At 33.5% G+C, this 14380-nt stretch overlaps 1 protein-coding gene across 1 annotated transcript in view; it reads right to left on the bottom strand.

The window, feature by feature from the left end:
* Positions 1-12877, bottom strand: part of dysc (whirlin protein dyschronic) — a 668284-nt gene extending 655407 nt beyond the window's left edge. The window contains exon 1 of the mRNA XM_085816627.1: positions 12004-12877. Coding sequence (XP_085672753.1) covers positions 12004-12327 — 324 coding nt within the window. The 5' untranslated portion in view covers positions 12328-12877. The remainder of the gene's footprint in view (positions 1-12003) is intronic.
* Positions 12878-14380: the final 1503 nt, after the last annotated feature.

The following is a 14380-nucleotide window of genomic DNA, read 5'->3' as shown; positions in this document are numbered from 1 at the left end:
GTGCACCAAAATCTAAAATCAGCTTTTCGGCTCTCTGTGCAGCGCAACACTGAAGTTGGTGCACCAACTGACTTAACTCACTACAGTACTAATAGTTTCAAATGTAAACAAATTCGAGCCACATTAGGGTTATTACACTTTTTAATTGTTGATAATTCTACAGCATGCATGGAGATTTATTAAAGGCATAAAAACTTTAACTGGAACTTAACAACAACACAATTCAATCATATTTAAGCAAAAAATGCACTATTTACCAACATATAAGAATACAGAAAGACACAGATCACCAAGCCGGATAAGAAGGTGGATATTCAGGTGTAAAATAAAGTAAATATAATTAGTTAAATTAAGTATCATGCGAAAGTTATCTGCCTATAGTCACACACTTAACTTGCAAGCTGCATGGGAAACCCAGTTTTCAGCTATTTAACTGATATTAAGTTTCTTATCTTCTGCGTAAATAAGCGTTTATTAATTTTACAGAAATTTTAATTATTAGTTAAAATTATTAGTTAATTATAGACAATAAATAGTCACAAATAATGAAAAATAAGATGAGGATAGACAATAAGCATCAATTAATTGTTTGTACATAAGATCTCATTTTTCAAAGTTGCTTAACTATTAAAAATGAAGCACTGTAAAAGTCTTCGCAATTTCTATTTATCCCATCTCTACGCAGACCAATTATTTTAAAGTATGCGTAGACTAAGGTTATTTTATATACGTTACGCTTTGAGAAGAATGGATTCGCCGAGGACTGTCTATGAAATAATAACTTGCCTATGCCTTTCCCACGGGAAAAACTTCAGGTACATGCCATATAACCATCTCGTTTTCGCCACCGCACGTACTACAGTCAAGTAATCCGACATATTCAAAACTTTAAGGGAAGGCAAATTAAATTACAAAATAGCGGATCAAAGTTTTAAAATGTGCCAAAGAGATTTGTTTCGTGCTGCTCAATCTATTAGTGTCCTGAAGTCAACAACTTTGCAAACATTTTTAATAGTCAGATTTAGTAGTAAGTAAACTTATTTATAGTTTAATCATATTTAATCTTTTTTGCTTTGAAATATCATTATTGTTTAATACATAAAGTATTTTCTAATAAAGTTGGAAGGTTTACCTGATTCACAGCTTCTACTTTTCCTTCAAAAAATAATCATTACTTAGAAATATGAATATTCATTACTTCTCCAATATTTTGTTTTTTACTTTTTCGGCGAACTGCATAAGTCTGTTTAACATTTACCAGTTTCATGCCACGTTACATGGTCGAATCTTCGTCGTCCCTCTTTGTTTCTTTCACTATGTGTGTATTCAGCACGCTTTGAATTGCGACATATTTCTGTCTTTTGAATTACAACTAACTTTTCCACGATTGGTTCATTTTTATCATAATCAGTTCATTCAATAATAACATTGCTTTTTGCAAGCATAATTAATGAATTATTTGGTAGAAGAATTTCAACAGTTCTCGATAACTCAGAGTGGTTGAACTTTTGAGTCATCAATATTTTCATCTTTTTCGTGTAAAATTTTGCTTCATGGCATTTAACCACAATTTTCATCAAGCTGTTAATAAAGTTATGTTGTTTATATGTTTGCATGTTGTGTTGTTTACAAAAATTATGCCTTGGAAACTGAAAGTCTAATGAATCTTGCACAAACGCATTCCTGTATAAACAGTATTCCTATAAAATAAACTTCCTGATCCATAGGCTGGATCGAGGCCGTTACATTTCGGGGAAGGTATCATACAGTAATGTTTTTAATACAAGTTCAAAAGCCGTAAAGTATGCTTTACAGTTTTCGAAAATCTTAAGAGTTGCTAGAAAAATGCACATTTATTGAGCATTAAAAATTACATACAAATTAACAAGATCTGTAATTTTCCAGCTATAATATTTTTCCAGTAACAAAACGTTTAGGTTTTTGATCTCCGAAACCATTTTGGCAAAATAACATAGTTAATCTACCATTATTTGATTTAACATTTTTTTTCACATTTCTCTTCGAACTCTGATAGTATAAAAGTTGGCAAACAGCTTATAAAATGTAGGTCTCAAGAGCATTATATTTGCAGCGGGGATAAATTATTATTGAGCGTAATGGAGCGTAATTATTGCAGGATATGTCGAAAGCTAGCTTATATTTCCACGCGGCATCTTTATCGGGAGGTTTTAATTCATCCGAAATGTCTAATTACAGATCTCATGTATCGTTGGAAAATTACAACACCATTAATCTGACTGTAAAACTAACTGTTCGTGAATTCATTTCTTGGTGAAATTGTTTCGGCTGCTCTGTCAAAATAAATCTCCTTCTATTAGCACAAATTCAGGTTGGTCGATTAATAATATCTATCTTTTGGTGAATTCTTTAAAGTCCCATGTCCCTTTTCAACTTTTTTGTCAAGTATTGGAATTATTTTAAATAAATAAAGATAAGGAAAGCAAACTACATACAATCCCAAAGTTTTATACTTGAACTAATTGAAAGAACTAATTGAAAACGGCGAAAAGCAGTGAAAAGTCCGCCGAATCGTTTCGAATATTGCCGAATGAAATACTTATAGCGCTATCTCATGTCAGGAATTTCGGTGAAAGGAGTACCGGATTAACAGATGTGCCGAACAATTGAATGCCGAATTATCGAACTTTTAATATAACCTAATTGTAGCAATAGTAAAGGCTAGAATACTTTAACTATTTCTCACATATTTCCAAATCCAGCTTTTTATTACATTCCACTCTTAATAAAATGATTTTTCACTTTCAGGTCTGTAGCTTTTAGAAGTCATTTATCGAGACAAAAATGTACGCAAGACAGCGTGCAATATCAATATAAAATTTGCAAACAGCAGAGGACTACTTATGAACTCTCTCTAGTCACAATTTATACGCACGTAAGAGTCTTGAAAGCTTCTAAATAAGTTTTCAGATTAAAGATATCGGAAGCAAACGCTATATTTTAAGATGTGTGTCTTTCAATAAATTAAGTCAAATAAGCTTCCCATTTCAAAATCTGAAGTCGGCAAAGAAAAGTAAAATCACGCTTTTTACTTCCTTGTATGAAGTAAAAAGGAAGTATTGTAATCGCGAAAAGTTTCAGGCAGCATATTTCAACGAAAATATCCATTTTGACCGCTATCGAATGCAATTTAACGATGTTTTTCCGTGATATCTGTACGTAAGGACAGAATAAAAGAATCTTTTCCTCCAAAAAATTTATAAAACTGCTTTAAAATTAATTCTGAAGAGAATTTTTCGTGGCGTCTGTACGAACGTATGTACGTACGTACGTATCTCGCATAACTCAAAAACGAGTAGCCTCAGAAAGTTGAAATTTTGTATATAGGACTGCTATAACATGTAGATGTGCACCTCGTATTTTGGTTGCAATTGGCCGCACCAAACGTATATAAATATATTTATATATATACCCACTCTGTTACCCGACTCAGTGATCTCAGTTTCCTTTCTCTTATATGTTTGTAAATTATATATTTTTTGCTTTAAAAATGATTGAATTATGTTGTTTTTATCTTTCGGTTAAGGATTTTATGCCTTTAATAAATCTGTGTGCAATATTTTTAGAATTATCAGCAATTTTAAAGTTGTTTAATTGCCGCTAAACCTGTTTTTAATGGCGGACATATTTGTTTACATTTGAAACAGCAGAATTGTAAATTTGTTGCCAATCTAGAGAGACTAAGCTTCGCAATACAAAAATAACGCCTTCATTTATCATTGTGAATTAAATCATACTTAATCTTTCTGGAATTTTTTCGAGGAAATAAGTGTTTAAGATTTACTTCGTAATTTTTAATGCAGATATTTTGAGTTTTTATGTATTTTTGCCTTGTCGCGAAGTGAGAACTGAATTAATTGAATGAGAAATACTAAATTGTCTGTGAAAAACTGTTTCTTTTCTGTTTTGTTTGCTTAATTTCTTTCATACATCGTTTTAGCTTCATTATAGTATTTGAATAGAACATGTGGCAACGATAATTCTTCAAATGATACAAATTTTGTGTATTCAGAGTGTCGTTATAGTAAACGAATATAGTGAATTTTAAAGAGTGCATTTATTCTATTGTGATTTATGCGCTGTCGACGAAGTAGATTTAATTCAATCCAATCAATTTAAATGAAATTCAAGAAAAAAATGCGTATAATTTAATATTCCGTACAAGGAAGTCATGTGGTGTACACATCAGATTTTTTTTATAAAGATTTAGCGCGCATGTTTGGCACTGTATTTCTGTATGACGATTTTAAACAAAACTTATCCGAACATCTTTTTTTCTTTTATTGTATTTAATTAATATAAATTTTAGAAGACAGTTTAAGATGAAAAATGCTGTCTGTTAGTTTTGCTGTCTGCTACTTGTGTCAATGAAGGATGCTTTGTTTGCGTCAGCCGCCAATAGGATGAATGTTTATGCTATGCCATTAGAACATGTATTTACAATTAATGGGGTTTTTCTTCCTTGAGAAAGTTGTTCAAAACTCCTAACGGGTGAATCTTCCGAAAAATAGTACTGATGACCAGAAAAGAAGGTTCCAAATGGGATTTTGTATTTTGACCTCACTTGATACTTGTTTACTCGAAAAAGAGCAAGAAACATAAGGTTTAGTTTATTCGATTAAGGCAAAGCACTGGAGAGCTATTTGCCTAAAGGGAGGGCTGCCTTCTTGAAGGACTCTCTAAGTTAAAAATAGAGAAAATGAATGATTTAAGATTTGTTGCTATCCTAATGATCTTTTATATCAATATTTTATCTGTGAATAATCGAAGATAGCTTCACCCACTCATTAGCAGAGCTTTTAGAAGAATATAAAAATGTGTGTGATCACCGAAGAAAGATTTCTTGAATTTACAGTTTAGAGTTACATAAAGGCGTAAAACTCAGCAAGGTTCTAGAGGTTCGCAAAAGTATAATCAGTCAGAAGAGTGTTAGATATTCTTCCGAAAAATGAAACCTTTCTGAAATTAAGAGTGAACGTCATATTGAGAAACGTAAAGCATTTTAGTGTTATTCTTTTGGCTTAACAGATTATTTGAGGCCACAGTTCCCGAATTACAGGTAGAATTACGATCACTGGTTATTAGTAGAGTGGAGATGACAGGGGAAGAATATTTAGCGCCATATACAACAATTGGCTAAAGTGAAAAGTTTCGATTTATCCGTGTTACGTTATTCTGGATCTTCTATCGATGTAATCTGGGAAAAATACATTGCTCTCGCAATGCTAACGGGAGAAAATATTTGGGTAAAGCAGTGTTTTGATGAAATGAATTAATTACCTGTGGCTCATATAGCGCTGGAACGAGGTTTTGGATGGATAATAACAAAGGCGATGTTAGTTCGAAATGAGCTGGAAAAAGGTTGTTATTTACTAAAGAAGCGGACAATTACAAAGAACCAGAGAGAACCAGACAGCTGCCAAATTAGCAGAAAATCAAAGTGAAGGATTTTATTTAAATAAAGGCGCTTCAGTCCCGAGTTCAAAGAAAACAGTATACTTTCAATACCGAAAATGAAAATAGGGGAAATTGTAATGAATGAAATAAAGAAGACATGTCGACAGCGGAGAGAAAACTCCCACACCCCGCGCTCTAAAAAGCGAATCACTAATTCTCAACAAATAGTGCTCTCAGAAAGAGAAGTAGCTTCGATGGTTTTAAAGGAAGTTCTGGAAACGTAGAGTTTAATGAACCATCCTTCTTCAAGAGACGAAGATCACTTATCTCACATTTGTTGGTGCCGCCAACAAATCTTCAAGTCAGAGAACGAGTCTCAGTAGATCACAGTACGGTGGTTGCTCTACTACTTACGACACCTAGACCAGTACCTAAGTCGTGAGTCTGACTGAAAGATTTGTATAGAGAACGTAATGACGTAGAATCGCTTTCTGACTTACCAACTTTACATTCTAGAAGATTCGGTCGCTAAAAAAAATTACATAATAGAAAACTGATTGCTACTTAAAGACTAAGAAAACCGTTCAGGCAATGTGTGGAAATCATTGATCATTTCCGAAGCTTGTCAGACGAAAGTATTAAACTTAATGCCATGAGCAAGAGACTAGACATCTGAGTGTAACTAAATCTAGCAATAATCTTGTGAGATAGTTTACTGGGCCAAAATTGTACCAAGATATGGAAACTTATATTCAAATATACAGTCTGTTTTCCAAAGAGTAGGAAAACTCGTTGAAAAGAAAGAGGCACCCCTCAAACTGTTTCGTGACATCCAAAATATTTTCAAAAATACACGTAATACGTGCTAACCATTACCATGTCTAGCGGAAAAAATATTCTAATGTCCAAAATTATCTTTATATGCATGAAATAACAGACTTTCCAGAAACTGAGAACAATAATTTTATGAATTTGCGTGGAATTATATAAAACTTTATAACACTTAAATAGAAAGTAACCAATTTAAGAGCACCACATATCATATAAAACTATAGCATGATACAATAAAAAAGGTAATAATGCATCACAAGGAGAATTCAAAATAAAAAAAATTAAGACTCACCAATTTAGTATGAAATATTATCTTTCCAGACCTCTACACACATACTCCAAACGTTTTTATGCTAACAACAACTTAATTAGCCACAGTTTGGGAAATTTAAGTTACACTCTTTCAGAAATGTTGTCTTTAGGGCATTTACTTCTGTAGAAGAAAGATGTCTCCGTGCAAATGCGTTTCCAGTGTAGTCCCATAAGTTCTTTATTGGGTTAAGATCAAGAGGTTTTTACTGGCACAGTTTTCGCTCAATGTCTTCACTTTCAAGAAATTCGTCAACGAAGTTTGCTTGATGTGGAAGAACATTATCGTGCATAAATAAAACGTCATAACCATACACACCTATGAAAAGTCTTACATAAGATTCTGAAACCTCCTCCTGATATCTCTGCTCGGTTACAGATTAGCTGTAGAAAATGTGCACGAACGTACGTCCATTGATCATTATTCCACCTCTAATCATCACACCCGCGTTACCAAAATGGTCATGTTTCAAGATGTTTGAAGGAAGATTTCGCGTTCCTGACTCACTCCAGATGTGAAAATATTTAGAATCAGATTTTAAAACTAAACCTCGACTCGTCAGTAAAAACAATAGGGAACTATTGGTGCTCACTCCTTTTCTGATCCCTCTTTTGTTATGAACAAAGCGATCCTTCTTTTGTTATGAACACGGTGAAACACATACCCTTGTTTTTATGGACTAAAGTCTTTTTCATTAAGCTCCTTCATTAAACTTTCATTCATTCGTCTGCTGTATACGGTTTCCTGCGATGCAGTAGTTCCAGTGGTGGCCGCAAGCTCTGAACTTAACTGTCGTAATAGACTTCCTGTTACGACGGCCAGTAAATGCTCTGGATCACTATTGCAGAAATTTTAATAAACTCCTTAAATCTTATTAATGCCCTGTAATTCAGCAAATGGAAACTTTTTTAAAGGAGAAGTTTTAATACAGGGTGAATAAATAGCGAAGAATTTCTTGTGATAGAATTGTTTCAGTAAAAATTGTTTCAGAAACTCTTAACTAAAGAAGAGTTTTTCAATCCAAACGATATCGATCCTTTGATTCAAGAAGCATAAAATGCTACTGACCTCCTTAAGGACAAATTTTTGGCGCAACCCCAAGAGTAGAATTAACTTTTGCTCCCTTTTGTTTTGTAGTTAAAATGTTTTTAATGCAATGCAGTTATGTTAAAAATTATCTAATAAATATTTAATACAAAATTGCATTCAAAACATCTTTTAAGTGTATATTTAAGACAGGTCTTCGAGTGAACTGAACTCCAGAAAGAACTGAACTCCAGAAGTTCAAAAGACAGAATATAAGAACGTATTTTTAAAACAAGGTATTTCGAATATCTGTGTCAGTTGGTAAGGATGCAGAACTTGCTATGATTCAGTACTATCAACGGCACATGGAGATTAATCAACGGCACATAGATTGCATTTATTTAATAAGAAAACATTTTCTCTGCATAGTTATGCATTTTTAGCTCGGTATCGCAGTATATCGCTTAAGAACAAGGCTTAAGCACGACAAACTGCTAGCGAAATAGCAAAGATCTTTTATTTTATCCAAGACGTGAAAAGCGACTTTAAAATGCAAGAACCGTAAAGGCAATCAAACGACTTATTGTCCCATCTTATCTTATGAACATATATAAGATGGATAAGATGGATGGAATAATAAGATCTATCCCATCCATCTTATCTTATATGGCCATTAAGTACAATGATTCAACTCACAGCAAAGCTTTAAAAATTAAAACGTTAATCTAAGGGTCGCAAAATCTCCAAAATATATAAGAAATCTTTGCAGCTTTCGATAATATTTTGCTATAAAGGAAAAGGAGTATTTTCAAGAAGTGAAATGCTCTGGTTCTCGGACGGCAGTGTAGAAACACCGAATGACTTGATGCACAGATGCAACCAAAACCACTGTTCCAACCAGGCTGAAACGACTGTTTAAGTTAACCAACTCTAAAAAAGTATGCCAGACATTACGTAAACGATAGTTTTAATGTACAGCTTATTATGCGATACCTTGAACCGCAATATCTGTAAAATAAAATTTCTGAATTTATAAGAAATTATTCGCCTTCTCCTGATCGTATTCTCGTGGTGTAAGTGATAATGTGCCCAGCAGTCAAGAGGGAAAAAAAACTTGGTTCGAATCCAGAAGATGATCTAGCTTCTTTCTCACGTTTCTTGTTCCAAAAGTTTTAAGTACCTCTACACTGGCAAACGACTGAAATGTGATTGGCAATAATCCGTCACCACCTGAATTTGGCCCCTTGAGTCTCTTTCCTCTTTACGCAGTTCCCCTTTAAGTAGGGCAGTACATAAGGAATTAACGTATTAGGCTGCGCATGCTGTCGTTCTGTAACTGATAGTACGTCTGCCTAACAGCGGAAAGATCCGTGATTCGATCCCTGGTGAGGGGACAGCTGGTTTTTTACGTCTCCTACTCAGAAATATCTAAAAACTTTACAAAATGTTAGATTGCAATGTATACTTTGATTTAAAAAACAAAATCTTACATACTGCATATAACGCTATTACACGAGCAAAGTAAGTTTAATTCTTTTCAAGTTTTAATTCCGATTATAAAACCATTTAAGACTCTATAGCAAATAATATTATGCCGTTTAAAAATTAAATCTATGCATGCATGGAATCGTTGCCAAAAGATTACTTCAAAAATGTAAGTATAGAAATATAAGAAACATATTTTTTAAATATTAATTAATTTTAAAACAGTAATCTACGTCATTATATCAGAACTCAAAGATAACGTTTTTCTTTCTGCTGAAATTACAACGTATAGCCCCCTTCAGAAATGGAAGCATCTTGGTAGTTGTCCCAGCCATTCAATATTGCCTTGGCTGATAAGATGAAAAGCAGACTAAGTCTGATTGCTTAAATATCGCTTCTAGAAACGATCTGTTATCCCTGTGTTTAGCATGTTCACTTTTACACTTTTACTGCTTTAAAACTTACTGTAAATTTCAGTGTTTTCAGAATTTAAGTTAGTTTCTTATTTTCAACAACAGTCTACAAGCATCATAATGGCCCTGTAGGGAATGATAAAAAGGGATGCCATGTTAAAATAATCGTAGCTTTAAATGAAAGATTAGTTTACTGAAGATCGATCTGGATTTTGTTATGATTCGTAACATTGGGATAAGTCGTAACAGCCAGGGTCAAACAAACACGAGTTGAACTTAAATATTAATTGAACATGCGTACCGGGATAGTTGATAAGGAACTGTCAGCTGGAGAAGTCAGAAACGTAAGTGGAGTGCTGAAAAAAACAACACCTGTACGGAATTATTTTTAGTCCAAAGGGACTTTGTCCCTGAGGGGCTATTGTTTTCGTTTTGCAATTTTCCGTCGAATCACTCTGAATGTCGGTTTCACTTTGCCCTGTTGCCCCCAAATATTATCCCCAAATATAACTGTTGCCCCCAAATATTATCGCCCTGTATTATATTTGAAGGAATTAAATAGCTCTGAAGAAGGCAACACAGCAGAAAGTTGCTGAAATGAAGAATCTGCATAAATTATGTATGTACCGCCCACGCCGGCAGACAGAAAGCGTAAATCTCTTTTCCATTTCACAGAGAAAATTTAAGCATCTTTTTCAAACTTTTAAGAGCTCAATAATTCAAATTTCTCAGTACAGTCACTACCAATTTCTATTCATTTATTCAAACAATAGATAAATTCCTTTCAACATACTAGCAATTTACTTTTTCTTGGACTGTCATGATGGCATCATCTCGATCCTCAATGATCTTTGAATAAAATCCTCGATTTCCAAGAAAAGCCAGAAATTGGTTGATGCCAAATCAAGAGGGGGTATAGTATTTCCATATCGATTCCCTAGGCTCCAAAGGGAAGAATCATCTCATGCGTGAGTGTTACAGAAAATAGATTCTTTCCTGAAAATATGCATAACCAATAGAGGTAGAAATAATATTTAGAAATGACGAATAACAAGAAGCTCCATATGAAAAGAAATTGTTTTATACTAAACTGTTTCTGCGAAATTAAACGGATTTTTAAGCCAATAAAATTCAGCTTTCCAACTTGGCTTCAACTCTCTAATTTAAGCAACATAACTGTCAAAACTAATTATCGTTCTCTAAGGAATAAAGAGCTTTAAAAAGTTAAATAATAAAAACTAAACTGATTAACATAAACAACTAAATTCAAATAAAAATTAATCCCACTTATATTTGAATCAACATTAGTTTACAATACAAAAATTGAAAAGTCTGTACTTGCAAAAATTTCTAAAGGCTGATTTAAAGCCGTTAACAATTTATAAGCTTCAACCACATAATCCAGGAGCCTGATTACTTAACACTAAGGCTCTAATTTTAACGGCCACTTACTAAAATCTCCTATTTTAATGTTCACTTACCAAAAGCGCATCCAAAAAGCACGTCATCATCAAAACGTACCTAAGAAGTTTGAGTCTTAGGCAGTCAAGTCATAATCAGAGCCTAGTACAAGGAACAATTTTTCAAGCAATAAGTACTTTACTCAAGCAGAAAGGCCTACCGTGGCCAAATGGTTAAAACCACTGAAAGCTGATAGTTCAAAATGGGGTTTCGTTCTGGCGAAAAAGTTGACTGAAGACGCGTTTTCGTAATTTTTCCCATATCTGACTTAGATTGAATTGAATTGTATTATATGGATTTCGGGAAGAATACTAAAGCGCTCTGCCTAAGCAGGGAGTTGTCTTCGTGCAGGACTTCCAAAGAGAAATTCCTCCGTTTTCAAGTTATAAATGGGAAAACCCACGGAAGCAGCCATACAACCAGCCTATTAGGTGGAATTGAACCCGAGTTCACCAGTTTTTAGTGGTTTTTCTCACTTGTGAACACGAGTCATTTTTCCTCAAAAAAAATCTTCCCCAATTGTATCTCTTTCCTCACACAGATAGCCGTCTATGTATTGTCATTATTAATTAAACTCTAAAAATATTGAAAGCAATTAGACAGGAAGAAGGCTTAACTATACATAAAAAGAAGTTACAGTAAACAGACATACAGAGAAAAATGTATTTTAGGCTTGAATTTTATAAAAACTAAGCAAAATTTAATCTTAGACTGGCATTAATTTTAGGAAATACTCTATACATTTCAGAAAACTTTGGCATGAATCTTAGCAAAAAATTTAAAAAGTCATCTCTTATTCAAAAGTAAAAACTACCCATAATTATATGTATATTTGTTCTTTGAAGAAGAGAGACTGCTTATATCTCCGAAAAAACACTGAATGTTTCTTCATGATCATACCGAAGTTGAATCTTTCTCAGTTAAAAAAAATCAATATATCATATACCCAATTTGTGCTTCCAGCCTGTAAAATAGGAATTTTTTGTGGGATAAATCAAACTTCTCTCCCCTGCGCACAAAGTAGAAAAGTTCTGCACCCACCTGTAGAGCATCGTAGTACCGGAAGTGACGTGAATATATCCCAGAAAGTTCTTTTCTCCTTTTCAGCACCTTTCTCTCTTCCTCAAATCTATGTAACGAGGACTGCTTTCTTAATTTATCGTTAAATGCTCTGAGACCTTGGTATCTGTAATCAGAGGGCTCTCTCGATAGTAAGGATCTTTCTTGGCACACCGGACTCCGGCGAAACCACTGCCGGATTTCTGGACAGATATCGCAACGCGCGCTGCTGCCGGATCGACAGACGCATGCGCTGCTATTCTCCAATGACAGCGCCGGGTCCCACATTGGCCCTATAGGGGCCATTCGTCAGAGTTCTGGTCCCCACGACGCACGATTAACTCCATCAGTCCTGCTTAGAGAGTGCTTGTGGTGGATGGATCGCCAATCCAGTGTTCCGTCCATCATTGCGAGACGTGCTTGGAGAAAAGTGGTTGCTACGAAGAAATCATAGACTGCATCGTGTGTTATTAAATTTAATCCCCTCTTTGGGGTTTAAACCAACTGACTTTGAGTCAATTAATTCCTCTTAGCTGCCTTCTGGTATTCAATAATTCTGTAATTAAGGTAAGTTCCAAATTTTTTTAATATCCTAAGCAATTTCTTAGGGAAATATTTCACTGTATACAGTTCTAATTAGAGAAGTCATTATGCTGTTTTATACACAGTAGAACTATTGTTCTAACTCTTTTGAATTAGCTGATTTTCAGATTATACGTTTGGTAGTCTCATATGCGAAACTTGACCAATCAAATTGTAATATTAATGTCTTTTCTTGACAATTAATTTGAAACAGATTTAAATTTTACAAAAGTCATACATGTTTCTCCTATTTTCATATCTGATTCTAAAGCTTTTGAAGCATCACAGTAAGATACGAACTTGATCCAAGAGAGCTGAATGAGCTTGATGTAACATTTCCTTTTGTCTGATATCAGAAAAACCTATAAAAGAAATGAAAAGTATAAATTAACGGTATATGCTTGAATGAGACTCATAAAAGTTAAACCAATATAACAGTATTCAAAATATACTTATTCTGATTAAATAGAATATCATTAACGTTAACTTTTTAGATTAAATTTATTACATCATTTTCTAATTGAAGTAGGTAATTCGCATTATTACAAAATGGCAGCTTAATTTCAGCTTTGTTTGATAATTCCTGTAGAATATAAACACGATACAATTTTTTATGAGTTAGTTCGTAAAACTCAGTTTATTTTTCGAGAAATTTCAGTAATATTCTTCAGCATTAATAAATTTAATATTGTGCTTTTAAAGCATTTTTAGTTATAATATAAATAATCTTTTCGTGAAAATTGTTAGTTCTAAATAGTTATGACAATGAATTAAATGGTCGTCTTTTCTGCATTTTGATGTTTATCTTTTATGAACTAAAACAATTCACGTTTTGGGCAGTGAATTAATATCTGGAAAGAAGTTTTGTTTATCTCTCCGAATTGATCTATATTTAGACAAGAATAACATTTCAAAAATAATTTAATCAATATTATCTGCTGCTCTCTGATTTGTCTGTTTTTTATTTGCTAATCTATATATGAAAACTGAAACACATTATTAAGCCAACAGTGGTATTTCTAATAATTTATTATTTATTACAAAGTTTCAAAATGTTTAAAATGGAGGCTACCTCAAAATCTAATAAATTTAAACCTGATTAAATTGGCCGCTTCTAATTTTAAGTGAAATACCTTAGAGGTAATTATTTCAGTGGATGCACAATACAGTTTAAAAATGCCTTTATTATAAATATCACAAACAAATCTAACTCAGTAATTTTGCATTCTTATTGATATCTAAACACCCCATTAGAAGATGAGTAGTTAAAACCGCTGAATAGTGGCAGTTTGACCAGGACTCGAACTCAGCGGAACAGGCTGACTGCATGGTTCGTTTTCGTGGCTTTACCCATATAATGTGAACACACAAGCTGGTTTATCTTAGAAAGCTCTTCACAAAAGCATCCTTTCTCTTAAATAGATAGCTCTCACATGCTTTGCCATATTTAAATAACCTAACCTGTCTAAAACACAGAACGAAGAATCCAACGTATAAGTCCAATGTGTTTTTGCCATTCAATTGAAATGGTTGATAATGCGTTCGACTTTTACCATTCAGTGAAATGAAAACTATCTATTTAGATAAGAACGCCAGAATATGCTCACGGATTTTGCTAACTATCAAGCTTTTAATTGTCCTGCCCATATTTGACTGTAAATAATATGTTTTAGTTTAAATACTTAGAAAAATGGCGCTTCAGTAAGTATCTAAAGTCATAACTTTGAAATCAGTTTATTGTCAAATGAATATATAAGTTATTTTCTCCCTCTTTCCA

Source organism: Stegodyphus dumicola, chromosome 5 (assembly GCF_044657685.1).
Source record: "Stegodyphus dumicola isolate Sdum_Otavi_A_Nest chromosome 5, ASM4465768v1".
Taxonomy (NCBI): Eukaryota; Metazoa; Arthropoda; class Arachnida; order Araneae; family Eresidae; genus Stegodyphus; species Stegodyphus dumicola.
This window is presented reverse-complemented; position numbering and strand designations above follow the sequence as displayed.